Here is a 26,292-nt window from a genome sequence, read left to right on the forward strand (position 1 = left end):
GATCTCAAAAATCTATTTCTGTATGGACCTCCCTTTGTGCACGGGGCATTGTCATGCTGAAACAAGAAAGTGTTGGCACAAAGTTGGAAGAACAGAATTGTCTAGAATGTCATTGTATGCTGTAACGTTAAGATTTCCGTTCACTGGAACTAAACGGCCTAGCCCGAACCATGAAAAACAGCCCCAGACAATTATTCCTCCTCCACCAAACTTTATACCACTCCAGCCGACGCTTTGCATTTGGTGAGGCTTGAGTGCAGCTGCTCGGCCATGGAAACCCATTTCCTGAAGCTCCTGATAAACAGTTATTGTGTTGACGTTGCTTCCAGAGGCAGTTTGGAACATAGTAGTGAGTGTTGCAACCAAGGACAGGCAATTTTTACGCGCTACGCACTTCAGCACCTGGCGATCCTGTTCTGTGAGCCTGTGTGGCCTACCACTTCGCGGTTGAGCCGTTGTTGCCTGGGGCAGTTGACCGGGACAGTTCTAGCGGGGCAGAAATTTGATGAACTGACTTGTTGGTAAGGTGGTATCCTATGATGGTGCCACATTGAAAGTCACTGAGCTCTATGGGCTATTCTACTGCCAATGTTTGTCTATGGTGATTGCACGGCTGTGTGCTCAATTTTATACACCAGTCCTATCCCCAGTTATGGCTGAAATTGCCGAATCCACTAATTTGAAGGGGTGTCCACATACTTTTGTTTATATACTGTATATTATCATCTGAAGACGAGCCAGGATCATATCTAAGCTCCTCCAACCAAGCTCTGACGAATACAATAATAACAAACAGCCCACATCAGCAGAGGAAACTGCTGGTAATAAATACCTGCAACAGTAAATCAACCAGGGTCGTGTTCTGAAAAGAAATATTTCAGGAGAGGTCATTAAAATGACATTAGAAGTTATACCCCTGAGTATCTCTCCCTCTTTCCTGTCCCCTGTCCGTGGCCTAGATTTCTTTCTTTCCTGTCCCCTGTCCGTGGCCTAGATTTCTCTCTTTCCTTCTCTGTCTGTGTCTCTCTCTTTATCTATCTATCTATCTATCTATCTATCTATCTATCTATCTATCTATCTATCTATCTATCTATCTATCTATCTATCTATCTATCTATCACGCACACGCACACGCACACACACACACACACACACACACACACACACACACACACCCGTCTGTAGATAGTTGGTTGTCATGCTGTAGCCAGGAATGTCTGGTATTTTATCCCCAGGAGAATTGTGTCCTTCTTTACCTAATAACCCCCCCCCCCCCCCGCCCAAGTCCACCCAACACTACGCTCCACTGCTCCAAATTAAGATCTGTCAAACACAAATGTAAAATATCATAGTGTGTCTGTGCGTGCGCTACGTGCGTGCTGTTAAACGAGGCGTGAGTGGCGGTGCCCAGGCAGGATGAGCAGATGTTCTTTCATTGGCCTGGCGCATCGCATGGGGGACCATGGTGTGATTTCACACATGAAATACCAAGGACCCATACTTTACCCCCATCTCTACTTCCTTTTTCTCATTCTATCCATCCCTTTCCTCCCTCCCACCACTCTAGTTTTCTGTATGTCTTTCACTCTCTTTCTGTTTCTCTCTCTCCTTTTCTCTCCCTCTATTCCTGCCCTGGAGGTGTAGCACACAGAGCAGAACTGCTGTGTGTTAATGGAGTCACTCAGAAATTCCCCTAATGCAGTCCCAAGTTCCATAGCCCTCATCCCCAGTTCCATAGCCCTCATCCCCAGTCCCATAGCCCTCATCCCCAGTTCCATAGCCCTCATCCCCAGTCCCATAGTCCTCATCCCCAGTTCCATAGCCCTCATCCCCAGTCCCATAGCCCTCATCCCTAGTCCCATAGCCCTCATCCCCAGTCCCATAGCCCTCATCCCCAGTCCCATAGCCCTCATCCCCATTCCCATAGCCCTCATCCCCAGTTCCATAGCCCTCATCCCCAGTCCCATAGCCCTCATCCCCAGTTCCATAGCCCTCATCCCCAGTTCCATAGCCCTCATCCCCAGTCCCATAGCCCGCATCCCCAGTCCCATAGCCCTCATCCCCAGTCCCATAGCCCTCATCCACAGTCCCATAGTCCTCATCCCCAGTCCCATAGTCCTCATCCCCAGTCCCATAGTCCTCATCCCCAGTCCCATAGTCCTCATCCTCAGTCCCATAGTACTTATCCCCAGTCCCATAGTCCTCATCCTCAGTCCCATAGTCCTCATCCCCAGTCCCATAGTCCTCATCCACAGTCCCATAGTCCTCATCCCCAGTCCCATAGTCCTCATCCCCAGTCCCATAGTCCTCATCTTCAGTCTCATAGTCTCCATATCTTAAGTAGTGCAGAAAGGAAGAAGTGTTCTTCTTTGACTTTCAGAGACCTCACTCACCATCATATTTGTGCTCCTTGTAACTGGATAGTGGATATGGTTTAACAGGTTGGAGGAGATATGGATGGTAGATGGATAGAGAGAGGGGGGATAAGAGAGTGAGAGATGGATAGAGGATCACTTATTACCCAGAATATGTGATCCTACATGGGATCAGGGATCATTAGAAGCGGTGCTGGTGTTGATAAAGCTAAAATGACCATAGTCCACCCTTGTGTCATAACCCCCACCCCCGACACACACACACACACACACACACACACACACACACACACACACACACACACACACACACACACACACACACACCTTTGTGGTTGTCATGACACCACGGTCAACAGGGAATCCGCTATAATCCCCATGTTTGAAGAACTGTTCTCTCTGACAGCAGCGGTTCTGTCTTTCCCCGCTTTCACCACACAGTCTTGTGGGACAGAGGATAACTACCTGCAGACACTGTGTGATTACCACCCTCTTCTATCAGACATGTTCTCCAGGGAAGCAGACAGACAGACATGGGTTGCATCCCAAATGGCATCCTATTCTCTGTATTGTGCACTACTTTTGACCATTGCCCTTAGGGACCTTAACCTGTCATTGTGCCCCTGAACAAGGCAGTTAACCCACTGTTCCTAGGCCATCATTGAAAATAAGAATGTGTTCTTAACTGACTTGCTGAGTTAAATAAAGTTTAAAAAATATATAGATTATTATATATAAAAAAAGGGAATAGGGAGCCATTTGGGATGCACACAGAGTCACCATTGAAGGTACTTTGTCTTTTCCCCCATCCTCTCATCAAAACAGCAAGCCCTGTCATCTGAAGTATTTTTTGACTAAAACGATAGTGAAGAACAAGCCATTTTCCTGGTAGGGCCAGCTATGATACCATTAGTGGTTGTGTTAACTGAATCATTTAGCAGAGAGAGTAACAGAGATGTCTGAAGGCAGCATTTCCCTCCCTGCCCTTACCTCTCTCATCTCATCCCTGCATCCCCCTCCTAAACGCATGATTGTCTATGGGGGACCAGAGTAGCTCATCCATGAGAAATTAGCTTTGAGAGATACTCCCTGAGCCACAATTACTGTATAGAGATACAGCGAGCCACATCACGAACAACACACTCAGATACACAGACAGGGAGATGGAGATAGAGGAGGGGGGGGGGGGGGGGGGGGGGGAGAGGAGAGGAGAGGAGAGGAGAGGAGAGGAGAGGAGAGGAGAGGAGAGGAGAGGAGAGGAGAGGAGAGGAGAGGAGAGGAGAGAGAGAGAGAGAGAGAGAGAGAGAGAGAGAGAGAGAGAGAGAGAGAGAGAGAGAGAGAGAGAGAGAGAGAGAACCCTCTATGTAGAACCCCCTGTATATTGTTCTACCTGGGACCCTCTATGAAGGGTTCTGCCTAGAACACTCTGAAGGGTTCTACCAAGAACCATTTTATAATCTAACGGTTCTTCCTAGAACCCTCTATGAAAGGTTCCACCAGCCTTATTAGCCTTTAAAATTGTATTATTTATGACAATATATAACATATATCATAATGCCTTTATTTGATGGCCTAGTTATCTCCTGGTTACAAGCCACATCAGGCCTGCAAGTCCCATTATGCTGGTTTGCAAAGTGATGGGCAATTCCTATTGGAATCCAGCCCGAGTTCCAGCGAGGATATCCAAAAGAGGAATTGTTAATCACCCGCAACTTCCATTCAGAATGACTGCCAGGATAGTGGAAATTGAATACTGAGACGACCTCAATCATCTAAACTGGAACAACCATCTCAGAAATGGGTGTAATAAATCCAACAGATTGGATTAGTTTAGAAAAGTGTGTTATTTGTCTTTGTATAGCATTACAGTTATTAACCAATCAATGTAAATGCAAAAACACAGATATTAAAGTAAAACAAACAATTCTGAAAATCTCCCTGCAATAAAACATGCTGGGAAATATTATATATGGTTCTGTGAAGAACCTTTATTTCCTTCCAAAGAATCAACAAGGAACCCTTTCTTCCAAAAACGGTTCTTAGGATGTTAAAGGTTCTAGATAGAACCATTTGCCTTGTCTTCCAAGAAGGGTTCTTCTGATCAAAAGGGTTCTTGGTAGAACCCTATCCCTCCACAAATAACTATTTTGGCATAATTTTTCCTTAGAGTGTACCAGACAAGGTAAATGCTTTCTATGCTCACTTTGAGGCAAGCAACATTGAACCATGCATGAGAGCACCAGCTATCCCGGACGACTGTGTGATCACGCTCTCCGTAGCCAATGTAAGACCTTAAACAGGTTTACATTCACAAGGCCGCTGGGCCAGATGGATTATCAGAACGCATACTCAGAGTATGCGCTGACCAACTGGCAAGTGTCTTCACTGACATTTTCAACCTCTCCCTGACTTAGTCTGTAGTACCTACATGTTTCAAGCAGACCACCATAGTCCCTGTGCCCAAGAACACCAAGCACGCACTTCTGTAGCCGTGAAATGCTTTGAAAGGCTGGTCATGGCTCACATCAACACCATCATCCCAGACACCCTGGACCCACTCCAATTCACATACCACCCCAACAGAATCACAGATGACACAATCTCCATTGCACTCCACACTGACCTTTCCCACCTGGACAAAAGGAACACCTATGTGAGAATGCTGTTCATTGACTACAGCTCCACGTTCAACATTATAGTGCCCTCCAAGCTCATCACTAAGCTCAGGACCTTGGGACTGAACACCAGCCTCTGCAACTGGATCCTGAACTTCCTGATGGGATGTGCATGTGTGTACTCATGGGTGTACTCCCTGTTCACCCATGAATGCGTGGCCACGCATGACTCCAACACCATCATTAAGTTTGCTGACGGTGATAGGCCTGATCACTGATGACAATGAGACAGCATAAAGGGAGGAGGTCAGAGACCTGGCAGTGTGGTGCTAGGACAACAATATCTTATTCAACATCTGCAAGATAAAGGAGCTGATCGTGGACAACTGGAAACGGAGGACCGAGCACACCCCCATGCACGTCGACAGGTCTGTAGTGGAGCGAATCAAGAGCTTCAAGTTCCTTGGTGTCCACATCACTAAGGATCTGTCATGCTCCACACACACCAACACAATCCTGAAGAGGCCACGACAACACCTCTTCCCCCTCAGGAGGCTGAAAAGGTTTGGCATGGGGCCTCAAATACTCAAATAATTCTACAGCTGCACCATTGAGAGCATATTGACTGGCTGCATCACCGCTTGGTATGGCAACTGCTTGGCATCCGACTGCAAGGCACTAGGCACACAGAGGGTAGTGTGTACTGCCCAGTGCATCGCCCGGGCCGAGCTCCCTGCCATCCAGGACCTCTATACCAGGCGGTGTCAGAGGAAGGCCTAAACATTTTCAAAGACTCCAGCCACCCAAGTCATAGCCAAGTTATCGTTACTTATTGTGTGTTTATTATTGCTTGTATTATTACGTGTCATTAGTTTTATATTGTTTCTCTATTTTCTTTCTCTCTGCATTGTTGGGAAGGGCCAGTAAGTAAGTATTTCATTGTTAGTCTACACCAATTTATTTTTCAAAGCACCTGACAAATAACATTTGATTTGACACACGCCAGTTGAATCAACGTTGTTTCCAAGGCATTTCAATGAAATTACATTGAACCAATGTGGAATGGACATTGGATTGATGTTTGTGCCCAGTGGGAAAAGAGGAAAGAGAGGGAGGGGCAAAACAAGCCTTTGTCAGTCTTGAAAACAATCAAGAAGAAATCAAATATGTTTCTGCTCATATCCTCCCATACTTTCAGCCTTCCTCTGAATTATTAATTGAGCTGCTGAAGTGAGCAATACTTTTCAGCTCCATCAGATGTACAAACAGAAGTCCTTATACGATATGCCATATATAATTCTATCTGTAGCCATCCACTCAACCATCCATCATATATGCTGTATATAACCTTTTCTCTCGGTCTCTCTCTCTTCCTCCCTCCCCTCTCTCTCTACCATAGGTTGGGTATGGAGGATAAGACTGTGGAGCGCTCTCTGGCCAGGGCGGGCTGTGAGGTGCACTGTTTTGACCCCAGCCTTAGGCAGGCCCACCTACAGGAGTCAGACATGTGGCTCCATCGTCTCTCCGTAGACTGGAGGGACCCCAACCCAGCCATCCCCGCCCAACGACAGCACAGCAACACCAAGAAACTGGCCACCATTCTCAATGACTTTGGACACAGACAGGTCAGAATGCACAGAGAGAGGAGAAGGGGTTTATGGGTAAAGGGAGATTACAAATGGGCCAATGTGGCCTGAGTCAAACATAACGAATAACTCATGTATGGGATTATACCCAGAGAGTACACAGGGCCCTCCGTATTTATTGGCATTTTTTACACATTTTGGCTCTATACTTCAAAAGTTTGGATTCAAACGATAGCTATAGGGTTAAAGTGTTGACTGTCTGCTTTAATTTGAGTGTATTTTCATATATTTTGAGTGAACCATTGAGAAATTACAGCACTTTTTGTTCATTGTCTTTTTGTACATTATTCACGATTCATTCAGGATTATCCGTAATCACGGTAGCATCCACATTCATGTAGAAGTGTTCAGAAACATATTCTATTCTCATTTACATTAAAAGTGACTCCAAAATGGCACAATACATTATTTACCATTCATTTCTATTGGGCATAAATGAATCTGAAACACAAAATAAACAGAAAATAAATCCAACAAATTTGTAGAGTCATTTCGTGCTATCAATATCGGACTAAATACTTAACCTTTGTCTACTTTAATAGACATACAGTATATGTGAATTTGCTCAATACTTTTGCTCCCCTAAAATGTGGGGACTATGTACAAAAAGTGCTGTAAATTCTAAACCGTTCACCCATTATAGATCATAATAGCCTCAAGTTAAAGCTGCCAGTCTAGTCTTTTGGAGTATAGAGTAATTATCCCAATAATGACAGACGGCACTCTATGTACATAATACAGTAACAACATACTCCACTACCAGCACCCAGCACACAATGTACAGGACCTGTCTATTACAGTAAATCCTATACTTGACCACAATACACACAACCCATGCAATAGTCACCATAAAAACAAACCAAAATTACTTATTTTTCTCACCTCAACCAGAAAAGGCTATAAGAAAATGGATCTGTTCTCTCCCTATGAGCTGAGAGGTTGAACTTTAGTATGGCTTGTTGACTCCTGAAACTCTACTGCTCATCATTCATTCCTCCAATGTCTCATCTTGCGCTGGAGGGCAGAAAACTCACTTATAGTTATGGCTTTCCTCCTTTAAACATTAGAATTCAGAATATTAAGTCCCCCAGGGCTCTGTGTTCTGCCTCATCAGATATGGATCTGCATACAAGATCAACGACATCCACACACACGCACGCACGCACGCACGCACACACACACACACACACACACACACACATACACACACAAACAAACAACAAGCCAGCGTGTGTGGAACGGCGACCTTCCCTAAATACAGCAAAAGTATGCATAGCATTCGGGTGAGAATAGAAGCATTCAGACGAGGGCCTACCGAGTGGCACGGTGGTCAAAAGCTGTGCCACTAGAGATACTGGTTAGAGTCCAGGCTCTGTCGCAGCTGGCCGCGACCTGGAGACCCATGGGGCGGCACACAATTGGCCCAGCGTCGACCCGGTTAGGGGAGGGTTTGGCTGGCAGGGATGTTCTTGTCCGCTCTAGAGACTCCTGTGGCGGGCAGGGCCCAATGAACGCTGACACAGTCGCCAGGTGTACAGTGTTTTCTCCAACAAATTGGTGCCGCTGGCTTCCGGGTTAAGTGGGCATTGTGTCAAGAAGCAGTGCGGCTCAGCTGGGTTGTGTTTCAGAGGTCACACTGCTCTCGACCTTCTACTCTCCCGAGTCTGCATGGGAGTTTCAGTGATGGGACAAGACTAACTACCAATTGGATACCACAAAATTGGGGAGAAAAGGGGGTAAAAAAAATGTTTTATTATTTAATAAAAAATCAAAAAAATATTCGGGTGAGATCCCAGCTATACATCCTGTGGAAGGAGTTAGTCTTTGATGAGGTCTTGAAGACGGTGATAATTCAAGTTTGTGGAAGTTGTATAGTGAAAAGGAGTTTACAGTTGATGTGAGATCAGTGCTGTAAAAAGGAGGTTTGGGTTGATACTCCCACACAGATAATCAATCTACCTCAACAGAATTCATCTGACTTAATTTATTTGTGCTGCTCTCGTTTTGTGAATTCTAACCTCTCACTGCATGTTCCAGAAGGCAGGGTACCTCAGTCTAATTCATCACTCTGTTTTTTCTCTCCTTTTTAGCATGAGCAACAGTTTAATCAGTGCAAATTTAAATCAGGCTCTTGAGCAGAATGCCAACAAGCCACGCACCGGCGCCTAGCATTAGCAAGTCCATGCTTAGAGGCGTCAGCCATTAATTCCTCTTTTGGAACCAGAAACAAAGCTCACTATACCATACAAATTAGTGTGGGAGAAATAATTAAGACGTGTGGGTGCGTGTTCGTGTGTGTCTGTGTCTGTGTGTGTGACAGATAAAGAACAGACCCTATCCCTGTACCTGCTTTAGATGCAAAGCAACACACACATCTCCATACTGGGATTTTTTTAATGTGAGTACACAGCGTGCTAAAGAAACAACGGTTTGTCTTTCTTCTCTGTGGCTTTGTGACAGAAGAATAGCACGGAGAACTGATGAGTCGCTTCTAAAGGTCAAAATATGCATTAGTTTGTGTTCCTTATCGGTGATTACACAGCTCATAAATGAGTCATACCCGCTCTGGTCACCATCAGAGGCTGTCTCCATGGGGATGAACACACCAATTCAACAGTCCTTCAGATCTCATGCAAATTGATTTGCTTTCTCCTAATGCACAATAGAACAACAATCAGAGACACTCTTTCTGACAATCAGGTCACTTCTTAATGTCTCACATCCACACTGTCACAAGAGGGACACACAGCTTCCAACATGGCTTCAACTCCTCCACAATGCAAGCCTTTCCTCACCATGGTTAGGGTTAGTGTTATCATGCAGGTGTGGGGGACAGTTTGTAAACAGAACAGACCCTGGACCAGTTGTTAGGGGAGGCTGTGAGAGTCTAAACAGAACCTCTCTCTCTCTCCTGATCCCATTGAAGTGTAATTAAATGTCTGCTCATTACGATGGTCTCTGGAGAGGCCTGTTTCAGATATGTTTCCCCCTGCCTCACATCCACTAATTAAAGAACACAAAGTACTTCATCTCTGCTTGATACAATCATAGAGTCACACAGGCAGAAAATACATCCCTGTAGCCCAGCTTACCTGTGTACTGTGTTGTATCAAAATGGTCATAAACACATGTAAGCATTGTGACATATTTGGGCTCAAACTTGTTATCTTGTGTTAATCAGCCAAACAGCTTTAAACCGTTAAGAGGTTCGAGCCTCTTGATGAAGTTGCTGGTATTTTGGGCTATGAAGGACGCCACAATAAGTTCTGCAAAAACTGCAATTAGCCGCTGAAATAAATCATTATGGGCCTATTAGTTAGACTTAAGTGTCAGTTTCCATTTCTAAAGGTTCATCAGAGGTCAGCTAACTTGTTTGTTCACACCAAACGATCAGCTTTCCTCAAAAGCGTTTAGAAATGAATTCATAAAAACAAATAGTTTTATCCCTAATCTGCTTCTGTTTGATGGCTGAATGGATTTCATTCCAGCAGAAGGCCGACTCAACTCATTGAATATTGTCTGCAGTGTCTCTCTGACTAGGATGTAAAGTTCCTCTCTTATCACAAAGAGATAACAGGGTATCTGGGTTCTCAGGGATTCTGTTGAGGACATCACCTTGGCGGTGGTTAAAAAATAGTGTGTAGGTGGCTGTGCATTTATCGGCTTAAACCATTAGGGGTTAGGTAAACACACACACGTTGAGCCAGCAGGCTGTGAACAGTGAACATGCTCTCTGTTTTTCCTCATTAGAAAGATGGAGTGATTCTGACCTCCTCCCTCTTGAGCCCGAGGGACCACAATTACTTTACTGCCTGACAGATACTTCACAACTTAAGGTCTGGGCTGAGAGAAACTTCACAACTTAAGGTCTGGGCTGAGAGAAACTTCACAACTAAAGGTCTGGGCTGAGACAGACTTCACAACTAAAGGTCTGGGCTGTGACAGACTTCACAACTAAAGGTCTGGGCTGAGAGAGACTTCACAACTAAAGGTCTGGGCTGTGACAGACTTCACAACTAAAGGTCTGGGCTGAGTGTGACTTCACAACTAAAGGTCTGCGCTGACAGAGACTTCACAATTAAAGGTTTGGCGGAGTGTGACTTCACAATTAAAGGTCTGGCTGAGTGTGTGGCCCAAAAGTAAAAGGCGATGGTAGACATATTTTCTAGTTGCTTTATAGCAATGCTTTAAGACTACAGTGTTTAAGACACAACAAGGCTACTGCTGACCTTGGGAGAAGGGAGACTGAGGCATAGCCTCACTAAACAACTAAATAAAAGCTCCAAAACCCATCGGCCTCACTGAACCTCCCTCAGTAGACCACAATTCAGGCCAAATCACCATGCACCCACCTACCCTCCCTCCCTCCCCAAATCCATTAGTTATTGCCCTACTTCCAAACCTCCCTGTCAAAGTAGTTTCTGTCTGCATATCTCTATTACACTCAGTCGCTCGCTCGCACGCACACACACACGCGCACACACACACACACACACACACACACACACACACACACACACACACACACACACACACACACACACACACACACACATACACACACACACACACACACACACTTCTGCACTGCGGTGATCGGAAATCTCTTCAGAGATGTGTGGGGCCATATGGAGATGTTCACGTAAGACTGCAGCTTTTTGAGGGCTCACAATTTCTCATACTAGGGAAGCGAAGGGCAGACGAGTTTCCGGTGGTGTGGGCTTAGGGGACATCGAGAGGGATATGTTGTGAAGTCCTTGGGATTTACCTTGCAAGCCAGTTGATGACACATCAGGGAGAAGAAAACTGTCAAATAGAATGAAGTTATTGAAAGTAGCCCATTCAATACACACCCTGAGAAAAGTATATCTTGAGCAGAACCATTCTGGGATTTGTAAGATCTTCATAGCCTGCACACACACATTGGGGGGGGGGGGGGGGGTCATGGGTCATAACATCCCTGTTGGTTAGGGCAGTTCCCATTTTATGACATGTCTGTCCAATTAGAAACATTATATTGCCTTGGGGAGGGATCGTATCCATTGGGAGACCCAGAGACAGAAAGCACTTCATTTTGACTAGTTCTATCTGGGGGATAGCTGCTTTTAGGAAGGCTTGGAATGTGGGGGGAAAAGGGATTTCTGCAGTCACTAAAGAAATATAAAGGTTGTGTAAAGTCTTGCTAGCCCTTTGTTTAGAGGAATGGAGTGGCTATGGGATATTGGATATGGGCTGTCAGAGAGCCAGCCAGCTAAAGTTGTTATTTTACTCTAGCCATTGAAGAAGTGTTTTTCTGTTCGACAGGTCAGATACTCAACACTTGCATTAGCGTTAACACTAGTGTGCTGGAAGATAAATATGATTGTTTTGTGGAAAATTTGGGTCAACTATTGACAAATATTATTGGCAGCATTGGAAGTTGCCAATGGTGATGTCATGAGGCCATGAGGCAATCTGCCAATGAGAGGGTAGTAAGTTACAGAGGAGAGAATAAATTGGTGAAATAAAATGTCAAAAGCAAAGAGAAGCCCTTTCATTAATAAGGCTGTGAAACAGTATGGGTTCAAGGAGTTGACATGAAACATTACAGCACATTTAAAGGCCCAGTACAGTCCAAAACATGATTTTTCTGTGTTTTATATATACAGTATTTCCACACTATGAGGTTGGAATAATTCTGTGAAATTATGACAATGCCATTTTAGTGTAATTGCTGTTTGAAAAGACCGCCTGAAATTGGTGGGAGTTTTGGCCTTCCATGGTGACATCACCATACAGACCAATAAGAAAGAAAGTTCCAAACCTCTCTGCCAATAACATATCATTTTCAGTTTTTCGATCCCCACTCAAAACCACTCCCTGACAGTCCTATAAAAATTATTGCTTGAGAAAATGCTCTGCTAAGAAGCTATTTTGGTTTCTTTTTGAACATTTTAATTGAGAAATAAAAATCACACAGAAGTTATTTAATATTGAGATAAAAACAACTGCATTAGATCTTTAAATGGCGGCCCAAGGCCTAATATACAGTATGTGCATTGAAAGTAGCCCATGCATATGATGAATCAGTAAGATCATATCCTGAGGCCATTATTAACATTAATGTTAATGGACCTCTCTTTCTCCTCTTCACAGACCTTATACCACATTCAGCCCCTCCCCGGCATATCCTCCCTCCTCCTCTACTCAGACACATCCTTTCTTCTACTTGTCCTTCAACCGACCTTCTCTCTCCCTCTTTGCACTGACTCTCCCTCACCTCCATCAAAAGTCCTATCCCCTCTCTCCATCGTATGTCTCTCCCTACTGCAAGATATTATCATTGTTGAGTCTCTCCCTCTCTGTTCCAGGTGGATGTTCTGAAGGCTGACATGGAGAGTGCGGAGTGGAAGATTCTAGAGAACCTGGTTCTAGAAGGTGTTCTGAGCTCTGTGGGTCAGCTACTACTAGAAATCCACCTCCACTGGGCGGGCTTCGAGGTGGGCGGGGACGACCCATCTGTGGTGCGCTATTGGTTCAGCCTACTGAAGGAGCTGGAGCGTGCTCACTTCCGCCTCTTCTATTACCACAGCGACCCAGCAAAGCCCCGCCTCTTCCTGCACCGGAACATTCTGAACGCAACCAGTGCCTATACACTGGGCTGGGTCAATACCCAGTGGAGGCCCTGAGAGCTGACTGACTGATGGACAGGGCTCTGGCCAATGAGAAGGGGAGATCTGGGAAATATAGTTCAGCTACGATGGGAAAGTCAATCCCATGGGATGTTTCACTTTGGATATTTATTTCTGACCAATACCAGATTCATCACGCTAAGTACTGCACTCCAGAAAAGGATTGTCTCAATCTATGGAGGTTAATGTAACGTTTTGTGAGCTATACTGTACTCCTAACAAGCTCCTATCATTTCAGCATTTTTAATCACTACTCCCCTACCCTTCCCTGATATGACCTTAGACATGGTGAGGTAATTGCCTCGAGGGCCCAAAGTCCATCTGTCGGTCAGAGCTGCTTTAAAGTGGCTGTGTTGGCTGGAGGTCAGCCGGCAAGCATTGCGGCAGCCATCTCTGTCATCATGGCCTCATCTGGGCTTGGCCCTGAGCCAGCCACCCCTAACAGATGCATCCACCCCCTCCTGGAGAATTATCCTCAGAGGCATGGGTAATGAATAGTGAGGTAAGACCACAGCCCAAACTAATAGCCACAATTTGCCCACAGGATCTTCTGCATTAAAAAGAGTACATAGGAATGGGAAAGTAGCTGTCAGACTGAGGCTGAGCACGCCTCATTTAGCCCAGGGATGAGTTTCTGTGGGAGGCTACTTACGAGGCGGGGGGGCTGGAGGTAGTTAAGGTAAAGGCTCAAACGCTTGCCTGGGAGGACAGTCAATATACCTCCTGAAGAGAGACAAAGACATGAACGTCTACCCAGAGAATGACCATACCTGGGTTTCAACCGACACACCTACTCATTCAAGGGTTTATTTTTATTTTTACTATTTTATACAATGTAGAATAATAGTGAAGACATCAAAACTATGAAATAACACATATGGAATCATGTAGTACCCAAAAAATGTGTTTTATATTCTTCAAAGTAGCCACCTGTTTGCTTTGATGACAGCTTTGCACACTCTTGGCATTCTCTCAAACAGCTTCAGTACTCACCTGAAAAGCTTTTCCAACTGTCTTGAAGGAGCTCCCACATATGCTGAGCACTTGTTGGCTGCTTTTCCTTCAATCCGTGGTCCAACTCATCTCAAACCATCTCAATTGGTTTGTGGTTGTGGAGGCCAGGTCATCTGATGCAGCACTCCATCACTCTCCTTCTTGGTCAAATAACCCTTACACAGCCTGGAGGTGTGTTGGGTCATTGTCGTGTTGAAAAACAAATGATAGTCCCACTAGGTGGAAACCAGATGGGATGGTGTATCACTGCAGAATGCTTTGGTAGCCTTGCTGGTTAAATGTGCCATGAATTCTAAATAAATCAGTGCCACCAGCAAAGCATCCACACACCATCACACCTCCTCCTCCATGATTCATGGTGGGAACCACACATGCGGAGATCATCCGTTCACCTACTCTGCGTCTCACAAAGACACAGTGATTGGAACCAGTAATCTCACAGACTGCCTGACATTTTCTGGATTGATTGACCTTCACGTATTAAAGTAATGGACTGTTGTTTCTCTTTGCTTATTTGAGCTGTTCTTGCCATAATATGGACTTGGTCTTTTACCAAATAGGACTATATTCTGTATACCACCCCTACCTTGTCACAACACAACTGCTTGGCTCAAAACTCCTCAAATGACATTTAAAAAGGCACACCTTAATTTTAATGCAATCCAGGTCATCCACCTCATAAAGCTGGTTGAAACAATGCAAAGAGTGTGCAAAGCTGTGAAGGCAAAAGGTGGCTACTTTGAAGAATCTCAAATATTTTGATCTAACACTTTTTGGGTTACTACATGATTCCATGTGTTATTTCATAGTTTTGATTTCTTCACTATTATTTTACAACGCAGAAAATAGTTTAAAAAATTTTTTTTTTTTTTTTTTTGAATGTGTATGTTTGTCCAAACTTTTGACTAGTACTGTAGGGAAAACAACTATCAAGGACGTGAAGAATCACCTCAATTGCCTCACTCCCTCTTCTTAGGACAATACACCTTTAACATGTATGACATTTCACATTAAACTGGGACTTAGAAAATAATTAAGGAAACAATGTACGCCAAGTTGTAAGGAGACCGAGTTTGCCTGAGCAAATGTTGAATCAGGATGATTCGGAGAGCGAATACCAAAGACGGTGAAATGTGTTAGTGTGTAGCCTTTACTGCAGCTATAATGAGCAGATTCCGAGGGAATAGTATGGTCTCTCCCTCTTCACAATTTTAATAATAATAGAAAATGTCAATCCAGCCGCCACAACTTCTGCTGTTTGTTTTCCCACTCTCTCAAACCCTTTTCCGCTTATTCTCTTTAGTAACGGTTCTCTTCTCACCATTAAATCCACATAAACCCCCTCTGAAAAGAGTAGTGTTGCCAAGTCGCTACTTCTCTAAGTGCCTTCATAGCAGCATCAAAAGATCAGGGGTATTAATTTCTAATTGAACGTTTTCAGAATGTATTAATCCTTCAAATGTAAGCCTGAACCCAGTCTAGAATTGTGTAATACATTTGGTGACAAAGTAGTTGGGAGAGCTGCAGAGAGAAAGTACAATTGAGTCAGAAAGGTTGAGATCGACTCAATCTCTGTCTCCCTGTACCTCTCGCTGCAGATCTCCAACTACTTTGTCACCAAATTTGTTACACAATTCTAGACTCGGTTCAGGCTTACATTTGAAGGATTAATACATTCTGAAAACTCTTGAAATTAAAAATGTATACCCCTGATTTTTTGATATGTCTATAAAGACACTAAGGGAAATAGCAACTTGGCTACACTTCTCTCTTCAGAGGGGTTTGTGTGGATTTAATGGTGAGAAGGGAACCGTTACTAAAAATAAGAAATCCTAATAAACTTGACGAAATATCTGACCAACGGCAAAAGATGGAAGTATAAGACGACTTGACCAAAGGAAAGCAAAATGACAAGCAAAGTTTATAAAAATTTTAATTTCACAAAGGGACATACATTGGAAAACAGAATAGTTTCCAAGATAAAAAATCTTGTGTGAATGATACGGACATCACTGATTAAAACAGAAGCCAGAAAACATGAAATTAAGAGAGCGCATGTGAGGGATGAGAACCCTATAAACACAACCCACGGAGAAAATGTTTATCTTTCTATGTATACGTCGCTGTCCTCTCTTCAGATGGGATAGAAATATACACTGTTACAAAAGGACTAGATACCAGCCCTATGGCTTTTAGCCTGCCACTAAATTAGGGAAAGTACATAACAGAAAGAAGACCTCTCCCCCTAAAAAGAGGGAGTCCTTTTGCAGCCCCCACCCCATGTCTCTAGTCCCAGAGTTTGATCAGTCCGTCCCAGCCACAGGTGATGACCTTGGAGGTCTCGTGGGGGTGCCACAAGGCACTGATGCACACCTTATCGTGGGCCTTGATCCGGTGGTACAGCTTGGTTGTCTTCCAGTCCCAGATATTCAGCTTCCCATCCGCATCGCCAGACACCACATAGCTACAGGAGAGAGAGAGGGATGGAGAGATGGGAGGAGAGAGAAAGGGAGGTTAGGCTCCCTGCTAAAAATGACTCATGTTCCATTTCACATGAGATGGTGTGAATTTGGGTCTCTGCTCAAAGGAGGGGTTACTTGCTGTTGCCATGGTTACTAAGAGAGGAGAAAAGTGAAGGCACCTGCTGATAGGGGTGAGTGGGTTCTTAATTGGGGTATGCGCTAAAATTAGGGCCTGTAAATGGCCTGGTTAGCGCTTTACGTACAGGACGTCTTCAGAAACACTAACTGACTGAAGGACTTGATTCAGAAGGAAGTAGAGACGAGTCAGTTTGTAGATAAACACAATATTACCTGCTAGGGGGATGCTACTTCTCGCTCCCCATATATATATATAAGGGGAGCGAGAAGTAGCATCCCCCTAGCAGGTAATATTGTGTTTATCTACAAACTGACTCGTCTCTACTGCTCAAAAAAATAAAGGGTACACTTAAACAACACAATGTAACTCCAAGTCAATCACACTTCTGTGAAATCAAACTGTCCACTTAGGAAGCAACACTGACTGACAATAAATTGCACATGCTGTTGTGCAAATGGAATAGACAACAGGTGGAAATTATAGGCAATTAGCAAGACACCCCCAATAAAGGAGTGGTTTTGCAGGTGGTGACCACAGACCACTTTTCAGTTCCTATGCTTCCTGGCTGATGTTTTGGTCACTTTTGAATGCTGTCGGTGCTTTCACTAGTGGTAGCATGAGACGGAGTCTACAACCCACACAAGTGGCTCAGGTAGTGCAGCTCATCCAGGATGGCACATCAATGCGAGCTGTGGCAAGAAGGTTTGCTGTGTCTGTCAGCGTAGTGTCCAGAGCATGGAGGCGCTACCAGGAGACAGGCCAGTACATCAGGAGACGTGGAGGAGGCCGTAGGAGGCCAACAACCCAGCAGCAGGACCGCTACCTCTGCCTTTGTGCAAGGAGGAGCAGGAGGAGCACTGCCAGAGCCCCGCAAAATGACCTCCAGCAGGCCACAAATGTGCATGTGTCTGCTCAAACGGTCAGAAACAGACTCCATGAGGGTGGTATGAGGGCCCGACGTCCACAGGTGGGGGTTGTGCTTGCAGGACGTTTGGCATTTGCCAGAGAACACCAAGAATGGCAAATTCGCCACTGGTGCACTGTGCTCTTCACAGATGAAAGCAGGTTCACACTGTTCACATGTGACAGACATGACAGTCTGGAGACGCCGTGGAGAACGTTCTGCTGCCTGCAACATCCTCCAGCATGACCGGTTTGGCAGTGGGTCAGTCATGGTGTGGGGTGGCATTTCTTTGGGGGGCCGCACAGCCCTCCATGTGCTCGCCAGAGGTAGCCTGACTGCCATTAGGTACCGAGATGAGATCCTCAGACCCCTTGTGAGACCATATGCTGGTGCGGTTGGCCCTGGGTTCCTTCTAATGCAAGACCATGCTAGACCTCATGTGGCTGGAGTGTGTCAGCAGTTCCTGCAAGAGGAAGGCATTGATGCTATGGACTGGCACGCCCGTTCCCCAGACCTGAATCCAATTGAGCACATCTGGGACATCATGTCTCGCTCCATCCACAGACTGTCCAGGAGTTGGCGGATGCTTTAGTCCAGGTCTGGGAGGAGGTCCCTCAGGAGACCATCCGCCACCTCATCAGGAGCATGCCCAGGCGTTGTAGGGAGGTCATACAGGCACGTGGAGGCCACACACACTACTGAGCCTAATTTGTACTTGTTTTAAGGACATTACATCAAAGTTGGATCAGCCTTTAGTGTGGTTTTCCACTTTAATTTTGAGTGTGACTCCAAATCCAGACCTCCATGGGTTGATAAATTTGATTTCCATTGATAATTTGTGTGATTTTGTTGTCAGCGCATTCAACTATGTAAAGAAAAAAGTATTTAATAAGAATATTTCATTCATTCAGATCTAGGATGTGTTATTTTAGTGTCCCCTTTATTTTTTTGAGCAGTGTATACACACACACACACTAGGTGGGATATATATATATATATATGTATATGAAAAAACTAAACACTAAAATATCTTGATTACATAAGTAGACAGGCATTTTCTTAACATAGATTTTCAAGCCCATTTAAGTCAAAACTGTAACTGGGACACTCAGGAACATTGTCATTTTGGTAAGCAACTCCAGTGTATATTTGGCCTTGTGTTTTAGGTTATTGTCCTGCTGAAAGGTGAATTTGTCTCTGTGTCTGTTGGAAAGAAGACAACCAGGTTTTCCTCTAGGATTTTGCCTGTGCTTAGCTTTATGCCATTTCTTCTTATTCTAAAAAACTCCCTAGTCCTTGCAGATGACACGCATACCCATAACTTGGCGTAGCCACCTCCACGCTTGAAAATATGATGAGTGGTACACAGTGATGTGTTGGATTTGACCCAAACATAATGCTTTGTACTCAGGACAAAGTTCATTTCTTTGCCACATGTTTTGCAATTTTACTTTAGTGCCTTATTGCAAAATAGGATGCATATTTTGGAATATTTGTATTATTTTCACTCTGTCATTTAGGTTGGTTTTGTGGAGTAATTACAATGTTGCTGATCCACCCTCAGTTTTCTCCTATCACGGCCATTAAACTCAAACTATTTTAAAAGTCGTCATTCGCCTCATGGTGAAGTCCCTGGGCTTTTTTCCTCACTGGCAACTGAGTTAGAAAGGACGCTTGTATCTTTGTCTTGGGTGTTAGGAAAATTATGATTAAATGACTGAACAAATCAGTTTAAATGGAACTGTAACTAAGTAAACTTATACTCTGTTTTATTATATCTGATTAAGAATATGAGTCCATAAGAAGGGATTGTGTGACACGGACAAGGAGTAATTAAAGTTAATGAACACCATTCCAACTAGGAAGAAAGAAATGGGTTGTGGATTAAGTAAACAGATAGTTAACCTATGGTTGAACCGACGAAACGTAGCTCTGGGGTGTTTTAGATAAGACAGTGAGTGCATTCCTAGGTTCTGTTAATTAGAACTGTCAGCTAAGTGTTGATCGATAATGTTGAGGGGTCAAAAGTTAATTCAGTTGTGTTGTGTGTCCTGTGTATGTGCTAGGGGGGTTAGAATTAACTTTTAAAGTTCCCTTTGTCCCGGTCGAGAGGAGGAGATTCTGTTAAGCAATGGAATGAGGTCATGTTACTGTATATAAACTGTTGCTCGTGGTAACGTGGCAGCGCGCTCCGAGAATAAATTCTGTTACCTATTATTGAAAAGACTGGTCTCCGTCTATTTTATGCAAACAAGAATCTTACAAATTCTCATAAAATAGATTTAAGGGAATTCCAATTAATGAAAACATATTGGTATAATTAAATTACAGTAACAGGTGTATTGATACACAATTCAAAGTGTAATAACGGCACCATGCTCAAAGGGATATGCAATGTCTATTTTTATTTTTTTTACCCATCTACGAATAGGTGCCCTTCTTTATGAGGCATCCCCCTGGTCTTTGTGGTTGAAATTCACTGCTTGACTGAGGGACCTAACAGATCAATTGTACGTGTAGGGTACAGAGATGAGGGAGTCCTTCAAAAAATCATGCTAAACACTATTATTGCACATAGAGTCCATGCAACTCATGTGACTTGTTAAGCACATTTTCACTTGTGCACTTATATAGGCTTGCCATAACAAAGGGGTTGAATACTTATTGACTCAAGACATGTCAGCTTTTCATTTTTAATGAATTTGTAAAATTTCAAAAAATATAATTCCACTTTGACATGAGGTAGTGTGTGACAAAATCTAAATTGTATCAATTTTAAATTCAGGCTTTAACACAACAAAATGTGGAAAAAGTCAAGGGGTATGAATACTTTCTGACTGCAATATTGGTAATTTAAAGTGCCAACTCAATCCCCCCCTGTTAAAAACATTTTCTGAATACTCTAAAATCTCAGGATATAAACTTTTTGGAAAAACTGAAATAATGTCAATAGGAAAAATGTAAAAAAGAATAACTCATGATCTAAAGCCATAATTTGAAGTGGACCCCCAAAAAATATTTTCTACATAGGATGCTTAATAAAGAACAAAAAAACGGAATATATAAACATAACTTTCTCATTACTCAACAATATGAAAGCAGATCTAATTAAATGGAACAATCTTCCCATAAATCTCAGTTGCAGCTTTGTGAAAAGTTATTTACCGCCTTTCTCAACATGGGTCCCATTATGCCTGTCGAAAACCAAACACTTCATTCCACAGTAAGAACCTTATACCAACGATCAAGCATGGTGGTGGTAGTGTGATGGTTTTGGGATGCTTTGCTGCCTCAGGACCTGGACAACTTGCCAGGCCATCAGTCCACAGCTGGGTCATGCAGCAAGACAATGATCCAAAACACAATCAAGTCTACATGAAAATGGCTAAAATGCAACATTTGAAGTTTTGGAATGAACTAGTCAAAGTCCAGACCTAATCCCAATTGAGATGTTGTGGCAGGACTTGAAACAAACTTGAAAACCCACACATGTCTGAGTTAAAGCAGTTCTGTATGGAAGAGTGGGACAAAATTCCTCCACAGCGATGTGACAGACTGATGAACAACTACAGGAGGTGTTTGGTTGGAGTCATTGCAGCTAAAGGTGGCACAACAAATTATTGGGTGTAAGAGGGCAATTCATTTTTCACACAGGGGCATTGGGTGTTGCATAACTTTGTTTATGAAATAAGTATGTAATTGTGGCGTTATTTGTTTACTCGGGTTCCCTTTATCTAATATTAGGTTTTGGTTGAAGATCTGATAACATTCAGTATCAAAAATATTCAAAAGTCTAGAAAATTTGAATGTGGGCAAATATTTTTTCACAGCACTGAATAAACCTCTTCAGAATGGCAGGCCTCATAAGTTTTTACATTTATTCTCGGTAACACCAATTACCCCACCGAAGTCATTCTAAAAAAATACTCATAAATGACTTTGTATGGGCAAATAAAACTTGTCTTTAAGTATGAGGGTGGTTTTAACCTTCCAGACCACCCAAGGCTTTTACTCGTGACATATAGTTAAATGCACTAAAGAGGAACAATGGGTTCATATTGAAGATGCACATGCTCACCCCGAAAATCTTTTCACGTGTCTATTTTCTAAGGATAAAGCTAAGAACATTAACAACTTCTTAGTTAAGAACACTATAATATGGAAGAAAATCTCAGGGATTCCACAAGAACAAATATCACTCCCCCAAAACACACCCCTATGGAACGATCCATGGGTAGCTTTTCCGAATTCACCAAGAAATTGGTCAACATGGAAAACTAAAGTAATAGAAAACAGAATTGACTTGGTAATAGAAAATATAATTTCCATCACAGAATTAAAAAGCGATTGACCAATTTAGATATTTTCAAATACATGCAACTTAAGTTTCATATCATGGAATGTATATTTTAAATCTTCTTTAACATCAGAGCAATGTTGAGGGAAGTTGGCTGTCAGAAGTTTTACAATTTAAGATGACTTTTAATTCATCTATCTGCATATTTCAAGACATGGCATATGAGGGTACAGTGAAATACCCAATGGGTTGGGCCATACTTTTCTCATCAATCAGTTTGAAAGAACTTCTACTTAAAAACTGGAAATCAAATGATCCTCCATCGTTAAGACAGTGGATGAATCAAAGGCATTATTATTTAAATGATTTATTATTTAAATATTGAACAAATTTGGGCTACAGAGAGAAATAAAATAGCACAATGAGGCCATATGACAGTGTTACATGCACTGGAAACGTAACAGGTATGAAGAATGAGAGGGAATGTTGGAGTGAGAAACGTAACAGGTATGAAGAATGAGAGGGAATGTTGGAGTGAGAAACGTAACAGGTATGAAGAATGAGAGGGAATGTTGGAGTGAGAAACATAACAGGTATGAAGAATGAGAGGGAATGTTGGAGTGAGAAACGTAACAGGTATGAAGAATGAGAGGGAATGTTGGAGTGAGAAACGTAACAGGTATGAAGAATGAGAGGGAATGTTGGAGTGAGAAACGTAACAGGTATGATGTGGTGGAAACGTGAGTTTGAGCAGGTGTGATGTCATTGATGTTTGTTGGAATTTGTGTGCTTCTATCTATTGCATTCTGTCTATGTATGGTTTCTGTGGTAATTTTTTTAAATGAATAATAAAAAAAACACCTCGTTTCTGTTTCAAACCATTTTGCTACCGTTTGTACTGTATAGGATGGATTTGTCTTACCTCATGTCTGGGGAGAAGTCCACCTGGCAGGCGTAGCCAGCCACCATGTGGCCCTTGAAGATCTTCTTCTTGTTCAGACGGAAACGGTTCTGGGCTCCAAATATCAGGATCTGATTGTCCATGGACTGGCAGGCCAGCCACTTACCTAAAGTGGGAGAAAATACAACAACATTTGAGTTCTGAGTTTTAGTTAGAGCATGCTGATGTTAGGGGTTGACCCTGCAGGTACAGGACTTCTCCAGTGAGCAGTGGGCCTGGACCAAGTTATTTCAAAACAACACCTTTCTGATCAACCTTTTTCACAGTGTGAAAAGCAGCTAATGCATCAAGGGGCTCGGGATAAAACTATAAAAATGTATCGTAAAACAGATTGAGCGTGTGAAACAAGACAGGTTGGTTGAGCTGAACGGAAAGGTAGGTACTATGGTCTGTGTTATTCAGGCCCGTGGGAGTGGACCACCCCAGTAGACACTAGCAGCTCGTCTCTGTAACCACCTGAGAGAGAAAGATGAAGACAATCACTTTGGAAAGAATTAAAATACTTTGATGACCGAATGCTGACTTGGGCTAGGTCCCAAGTGGCACCCTTTTCTCTGTATATAGTGCACTACTTTGGGCCCTGCTCAATAGGGTGCAATTTGGGACGCAACTTTGATGTCAGCTTCACAGACGTTCTGTTAGCTAGCAACCCCCCTATCTCTCTACATAGACACTAGGACTCAGTAACAGTGTGTGCTCCACTGCGTGTACACCCGCTCCACTGTTTGTGTGCATGTGTGTCCTCCCTTTCCGAGTGCCTCCCAAACAAACCCACATAAAGGGATGCCATTATCTAAAAATGCCAACCGCTGTAGGTGGATGAGAAACGGATAAATACAACTGGGCTCTCTTTTGTAAAACTGGAGCGAAAATAAGGAGTCGAGCCGAAGAAAGGCTCCATACGCAGCAGTCCCAGCTAGGGCTGCTGTGGGGGACAGAGTGGAGTGGGCTGCTCTCCCATTGAGAGTTCATCTGTTATTTAGACTAATGACAAACAATTCATGTCAGGACAAATATATGAACACAGCTCAGAGGGAGATTTGGGGAAGAGAGAATGGGGGAGATGGAGGGGAAGGGTATGAAGGAGGGGAATGGGTCAAATAAAAAGCTGTGTGTGTGTGTGTGTGTGTGTGTGTGTGTGTGTGTGTGTGTGTGTGTATCCACTCACCATTGGGTGAAAGCGTTACAGCAGGCATAGAGTGCATACTGGGCTCTGCGATGTATTTGAAGTCCACGGGAATGTCCCTGTAAAACAAACGCAGCACGGTCACAAAACGGTTAGAGTACGGTCAGGGTACAGTCGAGAATAGTCCAGAGGTCAGCCATGACACTACTGGCATCAGTATTGACAACTAGCATTAATGCTCTCACGTTGGAAACATTGAAAGTCACGCAATGCAGCTGGCGCTTGGAAAGACGTGATTCTAGCTGAGGATCAAAGCTATACTGTTGACCAAACAGTTCAGATCCAGACACTGTTGGCATTACAGATACAGTGCCTTCAGAAAGTATTCACACCCCCAGACGTTTTCCACATTGTGTTACAGCCTGAATTTCAAATGGGTTAAATGTAGACATTTTTGTCACTGATCTACACACAATACCCCATAATGTCAAAGTGGAATAATGTTTACAAATGAATTACAAATGGAATATCTTGTAAGTATTAAAGCCCTTTGTTAGACATCCATTTTCTAAATAAGTTCAGGAGTAAAAATGTGCTTAATACGTCACATAAATCATTTACACACTGTGTGCAATAAGTGTTAAACATGGTTTTTCAATGACTACCTCATCTCTGTACCCCACACATACAATTGTCTGTAAGACCCCGCAGGCAAACACTGAATTTCAAACACAGATTCAGCCACAAAGACCAGGAAGGTTGTCCAATGCCTCGCAAAAAGGGCACCTATTTGTAGAGGTGTAAAACAAAAGTAGGCATTGAATATTCCTTTAAGCATGCTGAAGTTATGAATTACACTTTGAAAGGTGTATCAATACACCCAGTTACTACAAAAATACAGGAGTCCTTCCTAACTCAGTATCCGGAGAGGAAGGAAACCGCTCAGGGATTTCACCATGAGGCCAATGGTGACCTTAAAACAGTTAGAGTTTAATGGCTGTGATAGGATAAAACAGAGGATGGATCAACATTGTAGTTACTCCACAATACTAACCTAATTGACAAATGTGAAAAGCAAGCCTGTACAGAATAAAAATATTCCAAAACATGGAATATTTTAGTTTGCAATAAGGCCCTATTGTAAGAAGTAAGAATTGAACATTGTTTTTTTGGGATGAAAAGAAACAGAACAGAGATGAGTACATGCAAAAACCTGGTTCAGTTAACTTTCCACCAGACACTGGGAGATGAATTCACCTTTCAGCAGGACAACAACCTAAAAGGCCAAACATATACTGGAGTTGCTTACCAAGACAACGTTGAATGTTCCTGAGTGGCCTAGTTACAGTTGACTAGATTTTAAAGTCAAGGGGTCTGAATACTTTCTGAAAGCACAGTATATATAAATGGTATGGTATGAATTTCCATACCATGTTTGCTTAAACACTGTGCCAAGAGCATCCAATTAAATCCACTCTCCCTTTCTGCGTTCTTTTCCCCCTCTCCCTACATTCTCAACCCTGCCCTCTCTGAGTTTGATAGTGAAATGGAGGTCAATCATGCATTTTGTTCTAGGGTCTTCATGGCATCATCCAACTCTATGGTCTTCTCACACACTGTTGTGAACAGCTGGCAGATCTAACGGGATGAGTGTCCGTGACAGAGACACCAGCGACAGGCTGAAGATTGTGTATGACTGTGAATAATGTTGTGTTGAGGGTGTGTTGACCGCGTAGGAGTTGATCCTCCTCGCTCTCAGTGGGAGGCTATCTATCTGGACTGAGGCCATCTCTCCCTCCTCTCTTCCTTTCTCAGATAGCACACAGCTGGACTGGTTTAGAGCCACGGCGCTAACAGCTCTATCCCATAAACACCAGCTAGACTTATACCTAACCAGGGCCAGAAGGAAAAGGACACCCTCCATCCCTAAACCAGAGTGAATTACAGGAAACAACTAACTTACAATGCATGAAGCATGAGTCAACTACTGTACCTGAAGACAGTCGTAGGATTAAAACACACACACACACCAAAAGGGCCCCCCGAGCAAGCCCTGCCTGATGTCCACAGCAGTTGTTTCTG

The 26,292-nt window shown here is 43.4% G+C and overlaps 2 protein-coding genes across 2 annotated transcripts in view; one reads left to right on the forward strand and one right to left on the reverse strand.

Moving 5' to 3' along the window:
• LOC110522374 (methyltransferase-like protein 24) overlaps nucleotides 1-14,193 on the forward strand; it is a 64,164-nt gene extending 49,971 nt beyond the window's left edge. Inside the window, exons 4-5 of the mRNA XM_021600724.2 lie at nucleotides 6,390-6,615; nucleotides 12,987-14,193. Of these exons, the coding sequence (XP_021456399.2) occupies nucleotides 6,390-6,615; nucleotides 12,987-13,304 (544 nt within the window). The 3' untranslated portion in view covers nucleotides 13,305-14,193. The remainder of the gene's footprint in view (nucleotides 1-6,389; nucleotides 6,616-12,986) is intronic.
• Nucleotides 14,194-16,236: 2,043 nt separating this feature from the next.
• Nucleotides 16,237-26,292, reverse strand: part of cdc40 (cell division cycle 40 homolog (S. cerevisiae)) — a 45,055-nt gene continuing 34,999 nt past the window's right edge. Inside the window, exons 13-15 of the mRNA XM_021600723.2 lie at nucleotides 24,253-24,329; nucleotides 23,046-23,190; nucleotides 16,237-16,785 (exon numbers count right to left, since the gene is read on the reverse strand). Of these exons, the coding sequence (XP_021456398.1) occupies nucleotides 16,608-16,785; nucleotides 23,046-23,190; nucleotides 24,253-24,329 (400 nt within the window). The 3' untranslated portion in view covers nucleotides 16,237-16,607. The remainder of the gene's footprint in view (nucleotides 16,786-23,045; nucleotides 23,191-24,252; nucleotides 24,330-26,292) is intronic.

Source organism: Oncorhynchus mykiss, chromosome 4 (assembly GCF_013265735.2).
Source record: "Oncorhynchus mykiss isolate Arlee chromosome 4, USDA_OmykA_1.1, whole genome shotgun sequence".
NCBI classification, from domain to species: Eukaryota; Metazoa; Chordata; class Actinopteri; order Salmoniformes; family Salmonidae; genus Oncorhynchus; species Oncorhynchus mykiss.